Consider the following 22,505-nt stretch of genomic DNA (forward strand, 5'->3'; position numbering starts at 1 on the left):
ATCAAAAAGGCATTCTCTTTCCCATTTTATCAATGAAGATGTTGAAGCTAGGGAGACTGACTTGTTTTATATCAAACACCTGGTTTCAGAGAAAGATTAATACATAGGTTTTTCTGATTACAGACCTTAATTACTATATCACGTGACTGATGGGTGTTTTCAGAAGATAATGCAAGCAAACGTGTGGAGTTTGGACTGGGGAGATAAGATTAGGAGCATGGAGATATTAGAATTGGGCTGGCTTTCAATCACACACTTTAACATGAGAAGTAAAATCAAATGGACAGAGATAATAAGACTTAACATGTAATAAGGGAGGTTCAATTTTCAGAGAGCTTAAAAATAGTATAAATTTCCTTGAATCCACCAGGAATTACTTTCCAGCTGCTTGTTAAAAAGACTTTACTACAGTAGGTTGAAGGAATTAGTATGTTTATTCTCTTACCTAAATGAAGTCAGACAGCTGATAGTCTAAAGGGTTAGAAGGCCTGAGACTTTTCCTGTCTTCCTCCTGCATCATCCTCAGTGTATCAATTCAATCGTCAAGCCATAAAATAGCTGTGGGACTCAGGTGATCACACTCACATTCCAAGATGGGAAATGAGGAAAGGGCAGGAGAAAAGGGGACAAATAGCTTTCATAAAAGCCCTACTCAGTGACTTTACTTACATGTCTACCTGCCAAGCCTGAGAATTTCATTCTTCACGTGGGTTTAATTGTCCAGGATTCTGGTACTGAAGAAGGAGGGACGAGTGTTTACATGCAACCAGAAATCTCTCTCACATCCCTAATTATTATACATTGCTTTTAATTTCACTTTTATCACCTTTTCTAGGAATAAGTACAGAAGAAATAGTGCCAATTAAAAATGATACTGTGGTTGTATAAAGAAACAGCTATAATTCTTTATTCCACTGCTTTTGATCTCCTATTTCCTCTAGCTATCATTTTTAATAGTCCAGGGCATCTCATAACAATAAGTGGAAGTTTCAGAATGAGAAAATAGAGAAAATGGAGGGGGGAAATTAATCAAGACAACAAGTCAAGAAAACTTCCTAGACTTACGGGTATGTGTTGCCAGGTGGGAAGAAGGCATTGGATGCCCAGCACCAGTGTGAGGATGGACCCAGATCACAGATGTCACTGTGAGGCTTAAGAGCACTGGAGATAAGAAAATGATATAAGATTCTAGATAAAAAGAGTCTCATACTTTGGTCAAGAATTTGAGTGACTTGAGACTCAGCAGAAATATTTAAAGCACAAAAGTGCTTTGCCATGCAGTCCTCTCCAGGGGCTTCTTGACTCTGCTGATGACAAAAGAGCTGCATTTCCCCAGCAGATGATGCAAGGCGGGGGCGAGGTGGGAGGTGGGGAGCAAAGGGGAAGCTGCACTGTTCTTTATGGCTTTTGCTAGCACCTTTAAAACTTTAAAATGATTAAAAAAAAAAAAACTCATCCTTGACAAATCATAGTTTAACTGAATCAAGCCTTTTTGCTTGGTGTATGAGTGAGTGAGTGAAGTCGCTCAGTCGTGTCTGACTCTCTGCGACCCCATGGACTGTAGCCTACTAGGTTCCCCCATTCTGGGATTTTCCAGGCAAGAATACTGGAGTGGGTTGCCATTTCCTTCTCCAGGAGATCTTTCCAACCCAGGGATTGAACCCGGGTCTCCTGCATTGTAGGCAGACGCTTTACGGTCTGAGTCACGAAACCTAGATTTGGTGTATATACCAAAAAATTAAAGATAGTACTAATTTCCCAACCTTATTTTTTCTATCTTTTGCCTCCAGATGGAAGACTCAAATGGGTTCCCCATGTGTTCCTTCAGCTTGGACTTGGCTTAGAATAGACATGATGTTAATAGCTTCTCCTACCTCAGGCTCAGCAATCCCCATCAGTATAATGATGAAAGTGCCAAGAGAGATCAATAAGTTATAGATCATCGCCCTTATAGATGGGTTAGATGGATGTGATACCAAAGTAGCAGCCTCAATCTGTGTCCAGGACTCAACTCTTCAGTGAGTTTCCCCCCAACTACTTCCTCCATTAGAGGAAAATCAACTTCTGATCAAGTTTACTCATTCAAAACCTGGTTCATGAGAAAGTGGAGGGCAGGGGGGAACAGGTCTGACTGGCTTCTTCTAAGATCCAGACAGGGAGGAGAGGGACCTCACTTGTTGGCTCAACTATCCTTTACTTACAAAAATAAATTTAATATGTAAGAGTATTTGGCAGGTTAGTCCTGTTGAATAGTAATAGTAAGATATATGAAATGTATTCATAATTTTTAGTCAAAGCATCTGAACTCTGACCATAGATTTTTTATATATTTGGCTGCTTCTGCTTACCTGATATGAAAATCACCTCTAGGGACATATATTGTGTATGGGATGGAAATTATTTGACCATTTTAGATCAACACCAATATTATATAATACTAGAAAACGGAAAATTATCTTCTGTTGTGCTGTTGAAAGTTGATTTTTTTTTCTGTCATGTTATCCTGTTTTTTTCCTCTGTAATTATGATAGTTTGACACATACACAAAAATCACAGTCTGGTGTGTAGAATGAAACTGGAAGTAGCTTTAATGAAAGAAATTGGTCATTGGGCTGGTAACTAGTGACTAAATCCTAGGTTAGTGGTGTCATTGACTTTCCTAGGTACAGTGGAGAAGAAATAGATTTGGGGGTAAATTATAAAATCTACTTGGGATATATGGAGTTTGAGGTGTTTCTAGGGCACTCATATAGCAAAAAGTATTAAATTACCTTAATTTTGTTACTCACTTGCTAAAACTTTTATGCAAACTATAGAGAACTAAAACAAACAAACAACAACAACAACAAAAACCCAGCATGAAAACACCTTTAGATCATTTGTACAAAATACAGATTGGTTAGCACTGGCTGTTAATTCCCAATCTAATACCTACCTCCTGGTTCTCTTCTGCAGGCAACATTACCAAACCAGGTTCCTTTAATCTAACGTACAGCAAGCCCAAATGCTGAGATGCTGAGGTTTGCTGCAAAGGCAGGGTTTTTTCCACAAGACAGCCAAGCAAGGGGACTAGAAGACAAATCTCAAATCTGGCTTCCTGAAGGCAAGGGGCTTTGGGTATGTATGGAATAAAAAAGTGGGGACATATCTTGTATATGGGATGGAAATTATTTGGCCATTTTATCTCACCACCAATATTATATAATGATATCAGAAAATGGAAAAATATCTGAGTGGCAGAGGGTGGATAAAGGTGAGGTCATTCTGTAAAGGCATAACTAAGCTATAGGCCACTGTACCTTTAAAAGGTCACCAAAGAGACACTCCCACATGCTCAGTTGGTGGTCCCATCCAGCCTTAACAACTGGGCTTGAACTAGACACAGATGACCTCAAGTTCCTTAAAAATAACGGGTAGACATTGTTTAGGCTGTGTACTACTTGGAGGACAAGCAAGTCTAAAAATGACCTCCATTACTGAAAGCAGGTGAAATGGATTTGACTAATCATTACCCAATGGACATTTTTATTTTTGGAAGCAAATTGTTTTCCAGATATAACACCACCATAGGATTAAGTACTCACCCCTTTCAAGTTAAGTAAGGTTTTAATCTTCAGAAGGAAATTTGGTCTTCACTGAGTAGCTTGGAGGATCATGAGCTGTTTTTTAAATAAGCAAGATCAAATTAGTCAGTTTTGTTTTATTGTGACATCTGATTCTTATGGGATAGTAGTTACCTTGAAAGTAGACTATGTTAGAGACCAGGGATCCGGTGTAACTAAATGGACAACAACCAGTTTCCAGCCACACAAGAGCTCAAACAATCAGACCCACAAAGAAAGAAGGGCTGAGGGTATCTTTGCAGCTAAGATAAAGAAACACTTTAAGCAAGGTGAAAAGACAGCCTTCAGAATGGGAGAAAATAATAGCAAATGAAGAAACTGACCAAGAATTAATCTCAAAAATATACAAGCAGCTCATGTAGCTCAATACCAGAAAAAACAAACAAACAAACAAAAAAACCCAATCAAAAAATGGGCCAAAGAACTAAACAGACATTTCTCCAACGAAAACATACAGATGACTAACAAACACATGAAAAGCTGCTCAACATCACTCATTATCAGAGAAATGCAAATCAAAACCAAATTGAGGTACCATCTCATGCTGGTCAGAATGGCTGTTAACAAAACAATCTACAAACAAGAGATGCTGGAGAGGGTGTGGAGAAAAGGGAACCCTCTTGCACTATTGGTGGGAGTGCAACTAGTACAGCCGCTATGGAGAATATGTGGAGATTCCTTAAAAAACTGGAAATAGAACTGCCATATGACCCAGCAATCCCACTGCTGAGCATGCACACCGAGGAAACCAGAATTGAAAGAGACACGTGCACCCTAGTGTTCACTGCAGCACTGTTTACAACAGCTAGGACATGGAAGCAACCAACATGTCCGTTGGCAGACGAATGGATAAGAAAGTTGTGGTACAAATACACAATGGAATATTCAGTTCAGTTCAGTTGCTCAGTTGTGTCTGACTTTAGCAACCCCGTGGATTGCAGCACGCCAGGCTTCCCTGTCCATCACCAACTCCTGGAACCTACTCAAACTCATGTCCATTGAGTCGGAGATGCCATCCATCCTCCGTCATCCCCTTCTTCTCCTGCCTTCAATCTTTCCCAGCATCAGGGTCTTTTTCAGTGAGTCAGTTCTTTGCATCAGGTGGTCAAAGTATTGGAGTTTCAGCTGTAGCATCAGTCCGTCCAATGAATATTCAGGGATGATATCCTTTAGGATTGACTGGTTCAATCTCCTTGCAGTCCAAGGGACTCTCAAGAGTCTTCTCCAAAACCACAGTTCAAAAGCATCAATTCTTCAGCACTCAGCTTTCTTTATAGTCCAACTGTCACATCCATACAGGACTACTGGAAGAGCCATAGCTTTGACTAGATGGACCTTTGTTGGCAAAGTAATGTCTCTGTTTTTCAATGTGCTGTCTAGGGTGGTCATAGATTTTCTTGCAAGGAGCAAGCGTCTTTTAATTTCATGGCTACAGTCACCATTTTCAGTGCTTTTGGAGCCCACAAAAATAAAGTCTGTCACTGTTTCCATTGTTTCCCCATCTATTTGCCATGAAATGATGGGACCAGATGCCATGATCTTAGTTTTCTGAATGTTGAGTTTTAAGCCAACTTTTTCACTCTCCTCTTTTACTTTCATCAAGAGGCTCTTGAGTCCTTCACTTTCTGCCATAAGGGTGGTGTCATCTGCCTATCTGAGGTTATTGGTATTTCTCCTGGCAATCTTGATTCCAGCTTGTGCTTCATCCAGCCTGTATTTCACATGATGTACTCTGCATATAAGTTAAATAAGCAAGATGACAATATACAGCCTTGACGCACTCCTTTTCCTATTTTGAACCAGTCTGTTGTTCCATGTCTAGTTCTAAATGTTGCTTCTTGACCTGCATACAGATTTCTCAGGATGCAGGTCAGGTGGTCTGGTATTCCCATCTCTTTCAGAATTTTCCAGAGTTTGTTGTGATCCACACAGTCAAAGGCTTTGGTGTAGTCAATAAAGAAAAAGTAAATGTTTTTCTGGAGCTCTCTTGCTTTTTCAATGATCCAGTGGATGTTGGCCATTTGATCTCTGGTTCCTCTTTCTCTTCTAAATCGAGCTTGAACATCTGGAAGTTCATGGTTCATATACTGTTGAAGCTTGGCTTATAGAATTTTGAGCATTACTTTGCTAGCCTGTGAGATGAGTGCAGTTGTGTGGTAGTTTGAATGTTCTCTGACATTGCCTTTCTTTGGGATTGGAATGAAAACTGACCTTTTCCAGTCCTGTGACCACTGCTGAGTTTTCCAGATTTGTGGGCATATGGAGTGCAGCACTTTCACAGCATCATCTTTTAGGATTTGAAATAGCTCAACTGGAATTCCATTATCTCTACTGGCTTTGTTCATAGTGATGCTTCCTAAGGCCCACTTGACTTTGCATTCCAGGATGTCTGGTTCTAGGTGAGTGATCACACCATCGTGGTTATCAGGGTCATGAAGATCTTTTTTGTATAGTTCTTCTGTGTATTCTTGCCACCTCTTCTTAATATCTTCTGCTTCTGTTAGGTTTCTGTCCTTTATTGTGGTCATCTTTGTGTGAAATGTTCCCTTGGTATCTCTGATTTTCTTGATGAGATCTCTAGTCTTTCTCATTCTTTCTCATTGTTTTCCTCTATTTCTTTGCAGTGATCGCTGAGGAAGGCTTTTTTGTCTCTCCTTACTATTCTTTGAACCCTGCATTTAAATGGGTATATCTTTCCTTTTCTCCTTTACCTTTAGCTTCTCTTCTTTTCTCAGCTATTTGTAAGGCCTCATCAGACAACCATTTTGCCTTTTTGCATTTCTTTTTCTTGGGGATGGTCTTGACCACTGCCTCCTGTACAATGTCGCAAACTTCTCAGCTATTGAAAAGAAAACATTTAAATTAGTTCTAATGAGGTAGATGAAACTGGAACCTGTAATACAGAGTGAAGTAAGTCAGAAAGAAAAACACCAATACAGTATATTAACACATATATATGGAATTTAGAAAGATGGTAACGATGACCCTCTACATGAGACAGCAACAGAGACACAAAGAACAGACTTTTAGACTCTGTGGGAGAAAGAGAGGGTGGGATGATTTGAGAGAATAGCATTGAATCATGTATAATACCATATGTGAAATAGATGACCAGTCCAAGTTCAATGCATGAAACAGGGCACTCAAAGCCAGTGCACTGGGACCACCCAGAGGGATGGATGGAAGCGGGAGGGTGGTGGGAGGGGGGTTCGGAATGGGGGACACATGTACACCCATGGCTGACTCATGTCGATGTATGGCAAAAACCACCACAATATTGCAAAGTAATTAGCCTCCAGTTAAAATAATTTAAAAAAGAAACACTTCAGATATATATTAACTCATTTAGTCCTTGTAACAATCTTTGAGACATTGTTGTGCCATTTTATAGATAAACAAAAGAGGATAAGAGAGAGAAAATAATATGCCCAAGGTCACAGGCTAGTATGTGATTGAACTGGAATTTTAGCCCAAGAAATCCTAGCTGCAGTGTCTGTGATCTTAACCACTCCGCTATGTTTCTCCTTAAATATCAATTTAAGCTTTAAATCAATTTAGAGGTGGTTTAAAGTTTTAGGGCTAATCCTAAGATGAAAGTCTGGAAGTGAAATTCGATCAGTGGAAATTCTTTGCCTTATTTTCTAGGATATTTTAAATTTAATAAAATTTTATATTTCTGTAAATGTTAATTCATTAAATAAAATGATTTCTCCTTTGAAAGGCAGTTTAGTTTTGTGGTCAAGATTTTTCTGCCTCTCCTAGCTATCTGACTTTGGGTAAATTACTTAACTGCCACTTATCTCTATTTCCATATCTAGTAAGTGAATACTATTGTGAGGGTTAAACGAGATACAGAAAGTAAAGCATATAAATATTGTTTATGGGGGGGAGCGCTGTTTACCTTTTAAGAATTTGTCATTATTATCTTTTTGTGAGAATTTTTGGTCAATAAATCTTAAAATTGAAATCTCAATGTTTGGAAAATCTGGTAACACGTGGGCTATGGGCTTCCTCTTGAACCCTTTCTTTTCAAAGTCCCCTCTGTTGCCTCTTATGATAGGAAGTGTTAGGAAAAGCTGAATGAAGCATTAATTTTCTTTCTCAACAAATATTTGAGTGCATAGAAATGTACTGGTGATATAAGATTGACGGAGACAGATGTGCTTTTTTAAATTTAATTTTTATTTGGAGGATAATTACAATATTGTGATGGCTTCTGCCACACATCAACATGAATCAACCATGGGTATGCATTTGTCCCCTCCCCCTTAAATCTCCCTCTCACCTTCCTCCCCATCCCACCCCCTAGGATGTCACAGAGCACCAGCTTTGGGTTCCCTGTGTCAAACAGTAAATTCCCACTTTACATATGGTAATATATTTGTACTCTCTCAAATCATCCAACCCTCTTTCTCCCCTACTGTGTCCAAAAATCTGTTCTCTATGTCTGCATCTCCATTGCTGTCCTATAGAAAGGTACATCATAATCTTTGTAGATCTTACGGAGCTTACTAATTGTTGGCCAAGAAGTTCGTTTGCATTTTCCCATATTACAGAAAGATCCGAACGAACTTTTTGGCCAACCCATAGACAAGAAAACATTTAATAAATAAATGTTACCTGGTCTTAAAAGTAAAGTTTAAACGTTCTTGACAGAAGAAAACAAAGAGCTAAAGAAAGACTGCACAAAACGTGATGAGAGTTTTGGAGGAGTGATACATATAGGGCTGTAAATGTTAATTCCTGCGTGAGATTCGTTCTGTGGTCTCCCAACTTTTTGTATGCGTGCTTATGCGGGTGTGTATGCCCCGCTCCCTCGCTCAGTGAAGTCCTACTCTTTGCGACCCTATGGACTATATAGCCTGCCAGGATGATTATCCGTGGAATTTTCCAGCCAAGAATACTGGAGTGGGTTGCCACTTTCTACTCCGGGAGATCTTCACGACTCAAGGATTAAACCCATGTCTCTTGCGTCTCCTACACTGGCAGGCAGATTCTTTACCAGTCGCGCCAGTTGGGAAGCCCCAGGTTTCCAAACTGGTAGATTACAAATCCCTCTCTGGAGAAGTTACTTCCGTATCAGCCAAATGGGCATAACTGAAATAAATTTAAATCTCTGTTCTGTTTAGCCACACCCCTTTAATTTGAACCACGCCTCTTGATTCACAGAGCGCGTCGTCAGCAAAGGGAATATCGCGAGAGCTCTCCACCAACTCCGTGTTGACGTTTTCAACGGTGGTAGTGGCTTCTGTTCTCGCGATATTTCCCGGTAAATGGGAGCCCGGGCGACCCGGGCTTCTGTGAAACATGGCGGTCGGCTGGGACCGTAACACAAGGTAAAATACTGAAACCCCGCCGGGTGCTGTTCCCTCGCTTGCTCCAGGGCTGTTCAGGGCATGAATGTGGTTAAATAGTGAGAGCCAGTTATAGGATTGGTTCCCGGTCTTAATTTCTCTCTTCTGGAGAATGGGCCGGACCTGGGAGCCGCTCTACCTATCTTGCCGGGGGCGTTACTGGCAGGACCCTGGGCAGCGCTGCGCCGGGAATCTCTTTCTCCCGTCCAGTGTTTCTGCGCTATCTTACAACTTGAAGGAGTTTAGGTACTTCCCCGTAGCTTCTGACCCTGGCCCATTGCTTCTTACAGCGCCCCGTGTCCCGGTGGCTCCTCCCGTCCGCAGGCGAGGAGGGTCCCGCGTTGTGAAGACCTGCCTGATGGTGTCCGGATTTCCCGGGTGTCTGGCTTCCATCCCCGTTCAGACAAATAGCAAATTCTTCCCAGCAAGTTGCTCTGCCTGAGAAAGACCTAGATCTTCTTAGCCTGTCCTCAGGAGGTTCGCGCACCGCTTAGGAAAATGAGAAATGGGTTAGGGTAGGACGAGATGCTCTAGGAGAGAGAGGTTCGAGTGTCAGTACTTTTCTGAAACCCTCGAGAGTTAAGAAACCCTCGTTAGGTAACAGTCAACTCGTGGTAGAGAATACCCTTGGGTATTGGTAGTATATAGAATAAGTAGGTCATTGTTTGAGAAAAGGTATTCTTGTAACTTTTATATTTAGGATTTAATGCCCTCAGGACAACGCAAAGTTACATAATATCTGTTAAAATGTTGCAAGACGGGCCTTCAGAAGTCAAAGATACAGTTAAAAATTGGATTTACTTGTTTGCAATTGTGTTTAAATATTTCACTGTACTCTAGTATACAGCCATTATAAAGAAATGAATCAGGTTTGTTCACTGAAGAGTCTAGTACGTATGTTTGTTTACTTAATTTGTTTGTTGATATCTCCACATTGATGCAATTATTCCAGGTCTCTTAGAGGAAAAACATGAAAAAAAATTTCATGGTTTTCTCTGGGGGGAGAGGTGGGATTGAATTTCTTTCTTTGTGATGGTAAAATTCAGTCACAGCTGATTGTTATAATTGAGGGTACAAATCATAAAAATATACCAAGCTTTAAAGTCTCAGAGGAAATTAGTACTAACTTGGAACAATAACAGCAAAAAGAAAATGATAAATTTCCTTGAGGGTTAGTGATTTAATTGAAAGAAATGGTGAAACTTATTTTTAATAGAAGTTACTTTTTAGGCAGTCTATGCCTGCTACAAATCCTTTTCAATAGTTAGTTTTTCATTATTTATTATGATTCTGCCTCTTAATGTCCTGATGGATAAATTAACCTCTTTGTTCTTTAGTTTCCTTATGTACAAAATGGAAATAATAATTCCAGACTCAGAAGGTGGGTGGTGATGCTCGAAGTGTTAGCTCTTGTTAATTTTTAATTTTTGTTTTCTATCTTCTATGCCTACTCACAAAATGTTGCTTTTGTACTTAGCCAAAATATAAAATGAAGAAGATGCATTTTAAAGTAATTTCTTTGATTCAAAATTGATTATACTTTTCAGTCTATATGGTTAATTTGTGCTTAAACTCCATCTTCCAACTGCTTGCTTTCTTAAGCTGTTATCCTCTCTTTTTAATTACTCAGTTACAGATTTCTTCTTTTTGCAACTTCATGCAGTCTTACTACAGTCTAGATCAGTGACCTAGTGCCTTGGTAACCCATTCTCCTTGCTTTTGGAGACCTTCATTCTATTGTCAATATATTTCAGGTGTCACTGACCTTTTCTTCACACTTTCCTTACTTCCTTAATTCAATTTTGTGTGCTTTTATTGAGTAGTTACTAGAGTCAAACCTTGCTTCATCTTATTATTAGGTGTATCCAACTTGTGTTGCCATCACTCTATGTCTCTCAACTTTTATTCTATCAATTTACATAATCCTCAGTCTATTCATGGTATTATCAACTAATTCAGATATTCTTTCCACCTTCCTAAAGACTTTAATAAATCTCAGCTTAAATTTTTGCATTTCTTTTGAAAGTTAGACATTTATCAAATGACTCATTTTTATCTTGGTTAAAAACTGTGAGGTAAACCATTGTCTCCATCCCTCCTTTTAAAATAAAGTTGTAATAGAGAATTGTGAGAAGTTGAGGATCTTTTCAAATTTGTCACATAGCTAGTAAGTGCCTAGAAGAACACCAAGTATTTCCAATTACAGAACTCACATTTATACCATCTTATTTGCTTCCAAGTAAACATTTTTTAAAAATATCACTTGGAAGCTTATTAGATTTGCTTGAATTATGTTAGTGTAAATAATTGTAATTGTTTAACATTTTGCTCTTTTGTAAAAAGTTTTAAAGTAAAAAGAATGAGTACTTTTTTGTTATCTAGTGCTGTAAAGTGAAACTAAGTTATCTTTCTTAATTTTTTTTTCCTTTATCAATTGGCTTAAATTTACAGATAAGTCATAGTTTTGTTTTTCATTTCTGAAGTTCAGTGGCAGTGTAGATAGTATTTATTCCACCTCCTTTCTCATTCTTGTTAATGACTTATGTTAATTTCACAGGGCTGACTTAGCAAATTACCATCTGCCTGGTTTAAAAAAATAGAAATTTGTTTTCTTTTGATTCTGGAGGCCACCAGACTGAAATAAAGGTGTCAGCAGGGCCATACTGCCTCTGACAGCTATAGGAAAGAAACCTTCCTTGCCTGTTTTAACATCTGGGCTATCCTTGGCTCCTTGGCTTGTAGATTCATCACTCTGATCTCTACCTGTCTTCACACAGCATAGTCCCCAGTGTGTCTGTGTATCCTCATGTGGTTGTCATAAAGGCACCGGTTATTGCATATCCGACTCTTTGTCACCCCATGGACTAAATACAGTCCATGGAATTCGCCAGGCCAGAATACTGGAGTGGGTAGTATTTCCCTTCTCCAGGGGATCTTCCCAACCCAGGGATCGAACCCAGGTCTCCCGCACTGCAGGTAGATTCTTTACTAGCTTAGCCGCAAAGGAAACCCTCATTGGATTTGGGGCCACCTTAATATGGTATGATCTTATTTTAATTAGTTGTTTTTTTTGAAAACCCAGCTATTTTTAAATAAGACCCACTCAAAGATACCAGGGATTAGGACTTAAATGTATCCTTTTGGGAGGCATAGTTTAGCTCACAATCCATATGTATTAACCAGTTAAATATTTTTCATATTGTCAAATATATGTTAAAAATAGAAGTTAGCGCATAAAGTGTGAGTAGCAGTACCACTTTCCTTCTTTTCTTCCTTTTTGTTTGAAGAAATAATTAAATGTAATGGAGCCATAGAAGTGTCATGAATTCTGTGTTTTAATTTTGGCAAAGCATCTGGTAGTCTCATTGTATTCACATGGACACAGATGATGAAATACTGGCTGTGTGGCATTACTTAGATTGAGTGTTGATAATATGTGCCTGTGTTCCAGCATGAAAGCTGGTTTCATATTTCTTATGCAGTTTTTCCAAGCATTGTTTTAGTCTTGGTTGTTATCAATGACTTAGTAGAGCTTATGTGTTTTATTTTTTAGTATACATAGCAGTATAGGAGAGAAATTGAAGATATGGTACTGGAGATTGTCAAATTATGAAAACCACTGGGCACAGGAATCTAGCATAATGGCTCCTAAATTTTGTTAACCAGTACAAAAAGTATATAGAAATCAGGGAAAGGGGCTGGACTTAAGGGCTAATATATAATTGCAGTTTTTAATTTTGGGCTGGATTTAAGGGCTAATGTAGAATTGCAGTTTTTAATTTTGAGCTGAACTTAATAGCTAATGTAGAATTGAAGTTTTTAATTTTATTAAAGACATCCAAAAACAAAACAAAAAAATTTCTGTCTGCTTTATCATTTCACCAAAGAAAGGACATTTGGCACATTAAAAAAAAGGAAAGGAAATAATTTCAGAATAAAAGATTTTTAAAAAATTGAATACATTTAATTTAAAAAATTCTTACTTTATCATTGTTTTTTTCATTTAGTAGGTACAGATGAGAAACGTTTGTGACAGAGTGGCATCCTGTGGCTCTGGAAATCACTGGTTTAGGGTCTTTCTAAATGTGTTTTGAAAATGACTAACTGAGTTGGATGGAGAAGCAGATCCAGTGGGAATGGGAGCAGTGAGACTGCGTGATGGGAGGAGTCCAAGGGATTGAGAACACAGGGAACGTGAAGAGTAGGTTTTTCCCTAGTCAAGAAATTAAAGAACTGCAAGGTTAATTGTTTCTGCTCAGAGAAGAAAATTAGTGTTTTCTGTATTAGCAGCAGAGTAATTTTAAATTTGAGCTTCCCGGGTAGCTCAAACGGTAAAGAATCTGCCTGCAATGTGGGAGACCTGGGTTCAATCCCTGGGTTGGGAAGATCCCCTACAGAAGGGCATGACAACTCACTCCAGTAGTCTTTCCTGGAGAATTGCATGGACAGAAGAGCCTGGTGGGCTATAGTCCATGGGTTTGCAAAGAGTCAGACACGACTGAGAGATTAACACACACATACAATTTTAAAAGTTCAGAGAAGCCAAAACGTGACCTTGTTCATGTGTGACTTTATATAGAATTAAGATGGAAGTGATTGGAGAATAAATGTTATGCTTACATGATAAAAGAGTTATCAGTGTGAGTGACTGCCTGAGTGTCCTAAGATGGCAATGGAATGGGGAAGGAGAGAAGTATAGACCCAGGTTCGATCCCTGGGTTGGGAAGATCCCTTGGAGGAGGGCGTGGCAACCCACTCTAGTATTCTTACTTGGAGAATCCCATGGACAGAGGAGCCTGGCGGGCTACAGTCCATGGGGTCTCAAGGAGTCGGATACATAATATGAAAGTTAGCTATAATTCTGTATAGTACATGTGTTTTTTATTATTAGAAGATAGACTTAAAAAGGGAAGAGATGGTCAAGAAATCATGCTGAAACCTGCTGCTACTTTACCTGTGAATCTCAGAAAAGAAGTAGGATTCAAAGAGAATTGCCCCTAGGAGAATGTCAGGTTTCATAAATAGCAGGTAGAAGGCTTGCTTTTAGAAAAACTAGAAGTTATCAGATGACTTGTTCATATCAAAATAGTGGCTCTATAGAGCAGACTGGCAGTTGTTGAGGTGGAGTGAATTTCTCGGGTGTAGGTTAGTGCTGAGGTAATAAGAATGAGATAAGAGCAGCAGAGTGGCAGGTGCTCAAGTGTAGAACAGAGCTGTGTGAGGGGAAGGCGAGACCCCCACCAGTTCACCAGGAACATGGCCTCCTATTGTCAGCTTTTCTGTCCTTGGTTTGGGGAGAGCCAAGAGAGTGCCCTCTATGTGTTCTCTGGGTCAGGCTGTGGAAATGTAGAAACTAGAGATAGCCAGGTAGTACACTAGTTAGATGATTAAGGGAGGAGTACTGGATAGGCTGTATGAATTATTAGAGTGTTGGTTAAACCAACTACTTGCTTGCCATATCTTTATACTTAGATACAATTTATAAGAGAGCATTTGTAAGGCTTATTAAAATACATAGAACGTGTAGAAAATAAAATTCACAGTTTTATTCTTTTGCTCAACAATGCTGTTAGCTACTATGAGCCAACTACTGTTCTAGGTGCTGGGGATATACTATAGTGAATGAAATAAGAAAAATTTCTTTTTGTAGATCTTATATTTTTACGTATTTATCTAAGTATAGATGTTTTGATTGGAAGCTGTGCTATCATGAATGTTAATGGGAAATTTCCCACCTTCCTTCTTTTCTTCCTTCGATAAATATTTATCAAGTAACCTCATGCACATCGGAGATATAAAGGCTAAGTTAGACATGGTCCCTGCCTTAAAATTACTATGGAGAAAACAAGCAGGTAGAAATAGTGTGATAAAACTAGTGTTCTAGGAGCAAATGCTGTAAGTAATGTTTGAGGTCATTGAAGGTTTTTCCTCCTTGAGAGAGATGTTTAGACTGAGACTTGAAGAGAGTTAGCCAAATGCAGAGGTGGGTAGGAGGGGGAGGATATTTCTAGTAGACAGAATAGTGTTTTTAAAGAATAGAAAGTGATTAGTGAGATTGGAGCTGAGTCTTTGAGAAACTGGGTTTTGAAGAGAGAGGTGAGCAGGGTCTTTGTTTTCAGTGCTTTGTAAACCACATTGGGATAGATAGATTTCAAACTCTTTAAATGTGATGGGAACCTATATAAATATTTTACAATGAAACTTATATGATGAGTTTTATGTATTACATTAAAAATATTATTGATTGTCATATAGAGAGGGAATCGACAGTTTGAAGATCGTTTGAAGCAATGCAGAGATAGATTATGGCAGTTGAGACTAAGATCCTAGTAAGGAATTTCTCTGGGCCTGGAAAAGTTAGAATTGCGAGAAATTTAAGAAGAGTTTAAGGATAAAATCCATGTTTCTAGCTTGTGCATTTGGATGCATGTGTCATTAATTTAGGGACACAGGAAGAGAAACAGGTTTGGTAGGGCGAAGTGTTTATTTTTAGGCATGTTTACTCTAAATTGTCTTTCCAATGATCCAATGAAAATGTAATAGAAGGCGGAAAGATATTCATGTCTGCAGAAAGATTTGGACTGGGAATAAAAATTTGAGAGGAATCAACGTGTAGAAGGAAATGGAAGGGATGGGAGACCACTTGGGGAAAGTGTGGAGATTGAGAGAAGGGCCTAGTGTCGAATCTGAGAGGAAAAAGAATCTGCAAAATAAGCCAAATCAGGAATGTGGTATTACCTCAGCCAAGGTATGAGACTGTTTCAAGAGGAAAAGAAGTGATGAAAAAGTGAGAAAATGTATTCTCTCAGAGGCAAAACTGAATTAAGGCCAAAATTGTCCATTGGATTTGGTACTAAGGAAATTGTTGATAACCTTGCTGAGAGCAAATTTAGTTGAGAACTGAGGAATTAGTCTCAGGATATGAATGGAGACAACTCATTCCTTTAAGGTAGTGTCTTATCTTTTTGCCTTTTCATACTGTTTATGGGGTTTTCAAGGCAAGAACGCTGAAGCAGTAGCCAGAGATCTATACAGTAGTTGAGTTGGATTTGAGCTTACCTGGAAAGTTTTGTTTTAAAGTTACGTGGCTTGAACGTATTTATTATTTAACTCCTGTAGTAGAGAATGAGTAGAAATTTGAAAGATGGAAGAAGGATCAGTCTTGGTACTATTACTGCTAAGTGGGCATAGAAAATAAATTTGATTACTGAGTTCAACAAACATGAGGATCCATGGCTTATGCTTAATAAACACTCAGAAGCTTAATTTACATCTATTGTGGGAATCAACTGTCTTCTCTTTTGTCTACATGTTCTTCTTTTTCTTAGGAAAATCATCTACATGAAAACCAAATTATAATCTGAAGGCCACTTTTAAACATGGAATCAGCACGGGGAGTTAGTTGGATGTTTATAATAGGAAGTGAAATCAACCCTTTAACGCTTTCAGCTTCACTTTAGGGCCGTGGATCCTGCATGGACTGATGAAGTAGTGCCCCTGGTCAGGGGCTGCTCTCTTTTGGGCAGTGTTTGTGATTCCTGCCAGTTGTTACCTCTCTGGTCTCCTTTTTCTCCATGAATACTCTTTCTATGGTCTATTCTTTCTGTATTAATCCTATTTAGATTTTAAATAAGTCTTTCTCCTCTTTTCTAGACACTGTTTTTCTTTTACTGACTTCTACAACCAATAGAATTTGACTTATTCTATTAGGTGTTAATTTTATCAATACAGCTTTGAGTTGGGTAATGCTTGCAGTATCACCTATAATATTTATATAAATCAGTCATATAAAATTATGTAAATATTTGTGATTTCAGTTATTTTATGGCTAGCATATTTTAGATATAGTTGGCATACTGATCAAAAGGAGAATGGCAAGCAGTCAATTTTTAAGTAATATTTTTATTATAAAAATAGGTAATTTATAAAGTTCAAAATTTTGTAGAGAGAACAAAATTCTCCCATGATCTACTTAAAACATTTTGTGTATAGGCTTTCAGTTTTTTTCCCAGATATCTTTTTCCCTGCCTCTCATAAAACTGGAATATGGCCTTCTAGTCTTTTCTTAATGTGTCATGAGTATTTTGTACATTATTGTATTTTCTTTTATAAGATTTTCAGTGCTTACTTAGATTCAGAACTTTTAATTCACTGAATTTGTATATTGGATATGAGGATTTTGTGAAATACCCTCATAATGAAAGTTTTGTGCACAGCACATATATTTTCCTTAGGATGCATTCTTAAAAAAGGAATTTACTTGGTGAAAAGAGGAGTGGTGAATATTTATGTTATTAGCAATATATGAGCATGTCTATTTTACTTCATTGTCATCCTTTAATGGGAATGTGTTATATGTTTTGTTAATTTAACAGAATAACCATTTTAATTTGTATATTCAAATATTACAAATATGATTGAGTAGCTTTTCACATTATTGGCTGTTAAATGTGTTAGTGTGTGTAAATTGCTTTTCATTAGTTCTTTTTGTCAGGGTGGGAGTGGAGAAAGGATAGTGTTTTAGTGCTTTTTTTTTCCTCGAGGAGGAATGAGAATGTTAAGTTGCTCCAAGGACATCTGTCAGTTATCTAAAAATAAAATCAACCTTTTAATCTTTCTGAAGGATGCATTTATTCATTTTTTTATTTCTTAGCATGACTATATGAAAGAAGAAGAAGGTTTTCCTGAAGATGAGGCGACTGAATCGTAGGAAAACCTTAAATTTGGTGAAAGAGTTGGATGCCTTTCCAAAGGTTCCTGAGAGCTATGTGGAGACTTCAGCCAGTGGGGGTACAGGTGAGTGTCAGTTCAAATCAAAACTCCTTCAGTAAGTTCATCTTCTGTGTTATCATGGTAGTGGGGGGGGTTGAAGGAATGTCCATGAGGGAGGAGTGTATGCATACGTATAGTTGATTCACTTCATTGTACAGCAGACTCTAACACATTGGAAAACAATTATATACCAATAAAAAAGAAAAAAAGGTTTAAAAAAAACTTTCTTTCCAAATAAAAGAACTACAGAAATGTAACTATGAGGAAGAACTCATCAGTGAATTTTAAATTAATTTTAAACTCATCAAAGTAACTTTATAGCTGGTCTGTCTTCATGTCACACTATTTGCTTTAAATTTATTCTTCTATATATGCTTTTTGGCATCCAACCCAGTGCAGCCTATGCATTTAGCAGTGTTTATTAAAGCATAACTGAACAAATTAATTCAGTTATACTGCTTTGGTGCTCTTGAATTATTATTAAAGATTTTTATATGTAGATAGAATTGAAGATATTTAATGATGTTGAAACTGCCTTAGTCTGTTTTGGTTAAGAATAAGTCACTTTAGACATCATAATAAAATTCTTAAATTTCACATTACTGAAGAGAGGTAGCATAGTCTAGTAAGTTAAGAGCTTAGACTTTGGAATCAGACTGTCTGGATTTAAATTCCACCTCTGCCCCTTCCTAACTACTTGATCTTCAGGAAGTTACTCAACCTGTCTATGCTTTAGTTTCTTCTTACACAAAATGGGGATGTTATCAGTGTTTACCTGATAAAGTTGCAGTAGCAATTAAATAAGTTAATATTTATAAAATACTCAGAGCAGTGCCTGGTACAGAGAAAGATATTTGTTGAATAAAATAAATAAATAATGAAATATATCAGAAAAATATGCCATTATAACAGTTATTTACTGTAACTTTTTCCTATGTGAAGAGCTACTAAAACAATATATTTCTTATAAGATTCACATTTCATTTGGTAAAATTTATAGTACATTGGTTGCTATTTCTAATCTCCTGTGATTAACTTTTGTTAATGAACATAGTACAAGTTCTTGTTACACCGTCCATTTTAAGTGTTTTTTGTCATAGTAGATGATAGTTCTTTTTCTTTTAATTAGATCTTTTAAAATGAAGTGAAATATTTGGGAGATTTCCAAGTAGATAGAATTTTATCTATCTACTTTGGTAAGTAGAGATGGAGATGTTATTTGACTTTATGGCACAGATTGTGAACTCTCAAGATCTAAGAAATTAGGCTATTTTTTTGTTATTTTAATTGAACTACAGCATGGATGCCATTTTTAATTATGAGGGGACTACTTTCAAATTTGTGTTGTGAAACTTATGCTTACTTTCATCATTTATCATATCTGTGACATTACTATTTGTACAAGGTAAAAGTTTTGTGTCTGTGTAATTTTGACAGATCCATTTAGTGAGAAATGTTCTTAATACTGAAGAAATAATATGCTTTCTCAAAAATGCAAATGTTTGTGTTCATTAAATCTTCGTTTTTAAGTTGTTTTAGAAAAAAAATTATAATATTTTAAGAAAAATTTTTTACAGTATTCATTCACTTGGTAATCACATTAGGGTATTCTTTGCTAATTTTAATCCCAGTTTCCTGCTGTTTACCTTTTAAAAATTATTTTAATTCTTTCTTTTTTGTTGGTTTCTCAGTTTCTCTAATAGCATTTACCACTATGGCTTTATTAACTATAATGGAATTTTCAGTATATCAAGATACATGGATGAAGTATGAATATGAAGTAGACAAGGATTTTTCTAGGTAACTTTATTTTTTGAAATGCCTTTAGATTTAAATTGTTCTGAAAATAACATGTTTTAATTTTTATACTTGGTTTATTTTAATTCTGAAGAAATAGTCCTGAAAAATTCTCATTATGCTTTAGGTAAAATATTTTAGAATCATTTGAATGTTGGTTAAATTATAAAAGAGAGGTTCTCTGATTGTTTATACATTTGTTTAAAAAGGTTAGGAGAACAGAATGTAATTTTCCTTAGAAGCTGAAAAGATGGAAATTGTTTGATGTTTTGAGACTGTTTACTCTTTAGATTTTGAAATATCTTACTGATCTGGGTGAGCTGGAAAACAGGTTATGATAACATTGTTTATACTTAAAGCTTGATTGTTGTAAATTATGTATAAACTATATTTTAAGGTAAACATCACTTTTAAAGCTTTGAAAATAATAGTATCTTAATTAGGAAACAAAACATACTTTATTCATATCATTTGGATTTTTTAATTGATTGAAGATAGCAGGTTTATAACATGTAGGTTGCACTACATGTTTCCTGTGATTTCAGTCCCAGATTTGCCAGTTACTTGGTGTGTGACTTTCGAGAACTGACTAAATCTATATCTGCATGTGCTTCAGTTTTCTTTTCTGTAAGATGGGGATAATATTTATACTACTTTCCTCTTCAGATCAATGAGAATTCAATCAGTCAACATTTGTAATAGGTCCTGTGTAACCCTGGGCAAGTCATATAGCTGGGTTCTTTTGGGCCTTAGTTTCGTGATCTGTAACGTCAATATTATTCTTAATGCCATTAGTTTTTAAGGAATTTGTTGTTTTTCTTATTTATTTATTTAGCCCCAATGAAACACTTTTTATTCTTTACAAATGAAGTCATGTAGTTCAGTTCAAGTGTAATGGGGATGCCCAGAAGTCTGTCCACTTGGCTTCATCTTCTGGTTCTTATAAAATCTCGTGAGCCTAAACTCCAGGGTTATTTGAGTTCAGTTTGAACTCTAGACAACTTTAAGACTACATGAAATTCTAAAAATCCATACTCTGTTGAAACCAGATGAAAATTATTAGGGTGAAAAAAAGTTTTGATAGGAAGCACAGGACAGACAGGACTGATACTGATTGTACTCATTCTGTGCTTAATTCTTTTTGAAAATTAATTTGATTTGAACTGATCATTTGAAAGTAAGGCATTGGGTGAGTCTTTTTAAAAGGCCATGCAAAACTTTAAGAATCAGGTTTCTTTTTTTCTAGTAATTTTGGTATATTTATTTTGAGTCACACAGACCTAGTTTCCAATATGCCACTTCAGTGGTTATCTGGTCTTAAGCTAGGTGTTTATTTATACTTCTGTAAACACCATTGCTTATCTGTAGAACTGAAGCTGTCCATTTTATAGGTCCATGATAAAGAATAAAGATTGTGGTATTTGTAGCACATCAGGCATAATGCTAGATGTATGGTATTTATTTGATAAGGGAAGAAAGACTTTCAATTCCTACCTTTTGATTTTGAAAGTTTTACGTTCTTTAGTCACATAGTCTATATAAGATTTATGTAAACAAAGGTTAATACCTTTTTCTGAGTTGCTTAGACTTCTCAGTTGTAAACTTACCATTAAATTAAAGGATACTGTGTTAAAAACTTGTAAGTCAGAATGGCTTTTGGAATAATTACAAATAGAATTTTTACTTTTGAAGAGCCTTTGTTTTGGTCATATGAAATGCTATACAAGTTCTAATTGACATATTCTGCATTAAGTCCAAGTTTATCATAGATCAGTTGATTTTTATTGCTCATGTTTTGTTGATCAATTAATAGATTATAATGTTTCCTTTTCATTTTTTAGCAAATTGAGAATCAATATAGATATTACTGTTGCCATGAAGTGTCAATGTAAGTACATCTTTAACTTGATGAATGCATATATAAATTATGGTTTAAATAATTGCTAGTAAAAAGTAAAAAATACTGTTTAACTTTATTTTCCCTTTATGATATTGTAAAAGTGTTGTAGTGTTATTTAAGAATGCAAATAAGAATGTTTTTCTCCACAGCTTGTATTTTTTAAATTTCTTGTCCATGAAGAGATTTAACTTTTACATTAGTATGATTAAAATGAAAGAAAATTGGAGGAAATTTTGATAAATCAAAGTTCTAGTTTAGGTATATCCTGTTTGGAGGTATTTCTTGTTTGAAGTACCAGTTTTTATACCCACCTTCCACAGACATATCCTGTTACTATTTCAATTCACAACCCTTTTACTTTTGCACACAGATTCAAATCTTTTAAGTTAATGGTGGTGTTACCGTTTTCTATTTTCTTCACTGGCTTCACTTAATTATACTGATAGAAGTGAAAAAATGCTCTTATTCCAGATAGATACTGTTTGAATCAGTATTGCTGTCAGAAATGAGGATGCTTTTTCATTTTCATTTCAATTGTAATGAATTTCATTGCAATTCATTCTTAAATTGTATGGTAAAGTACTGCTTGAAAAGTAGAGGCCAAGAATTCAGTAGTTCAGACAAAATTTTTTGAAGTTGTGAACTCATTATATCCAATTAAGGAAATTAATTTCTAAAAGATTTCATCTAAATCTGTTTCCCTTTTCCATTTATATTTTCTTATGTTAGTGGTTTTAAGATAAAAGAAATATTTTTTATCTAAACTATTGAGTTAGTGTTAATACTGAATTATCATATTTTGCTTTATTATAGGTGTTTGAATATCATTAAAATTTTACCCTTTTCAAAATAAATTTTCCCTATTTGTTAACTATTTAAATGTCATCAGTAGCTTTGCCTTAAGATTTTTTTAATCTGTAAAAATGATTCTTGTTATTAATATTTTGTTCAGCAGCCATTTAATACTGTGATTAGTTGATTGCCAAGTTTTGCAAAGTTCTTCAGTTCAGTTAAGTTTATACTATTTTTACTGTGAGATTCCAAGTCATCTTTCTTACT

At 36.4% G+C, this 22,505-nt stretch overlaps 1 protein-coding gene across 1 annotated transcript in view; it reads left to right on the top strand.

The window, feature by feature from the left end:
- The first annotated feature begins 8,830 nt into the window (after positions 1-8,830).
- ERGIC2 (ERGIC and golgi 2) overlaps positions 8,831-22,505 on the top strand; it is a 40,798-nt gene continuing 27,123 nt past the window's right edge. Inside the window, exons 1-4 of the mRNA XM_065939902.1 lie at positions 8,831-8,959; positions 17,631-17,773; positions 19,441-19,549; positions 21,388-21,434. Of these exons, the coding sequence (XP_065795974.1) occupies positions 17,668-17,773; positions 19,441-19,549; positions 21,388-21,434 (262 nt within the window). The 5' untranslated portion in view covers positions 8,831-8,959; positions 17,631-17,667. The remainder of the gene's footprint in view (positions 8,960-17,630; positions 17,774-19,440; positions 19,550-21,387; positions 21,435-22,505) is intronic.

The sequence above is a fragment of the Muntiacus reevesi genome, chromosome 1 (genome assembly GCF_963930625.1).
Source record: "Muntiacus reevesi chromosome 1, mMunRee1.1, whole genome shotgun sequence".
In the NCBI taxonomy this organism is placed as follows: Eukaryota; Metazoa; Chordata; class Mammalia; order Artiodactyla; family Cervidae; genus Muntiacus; species Muntiacus reevesi.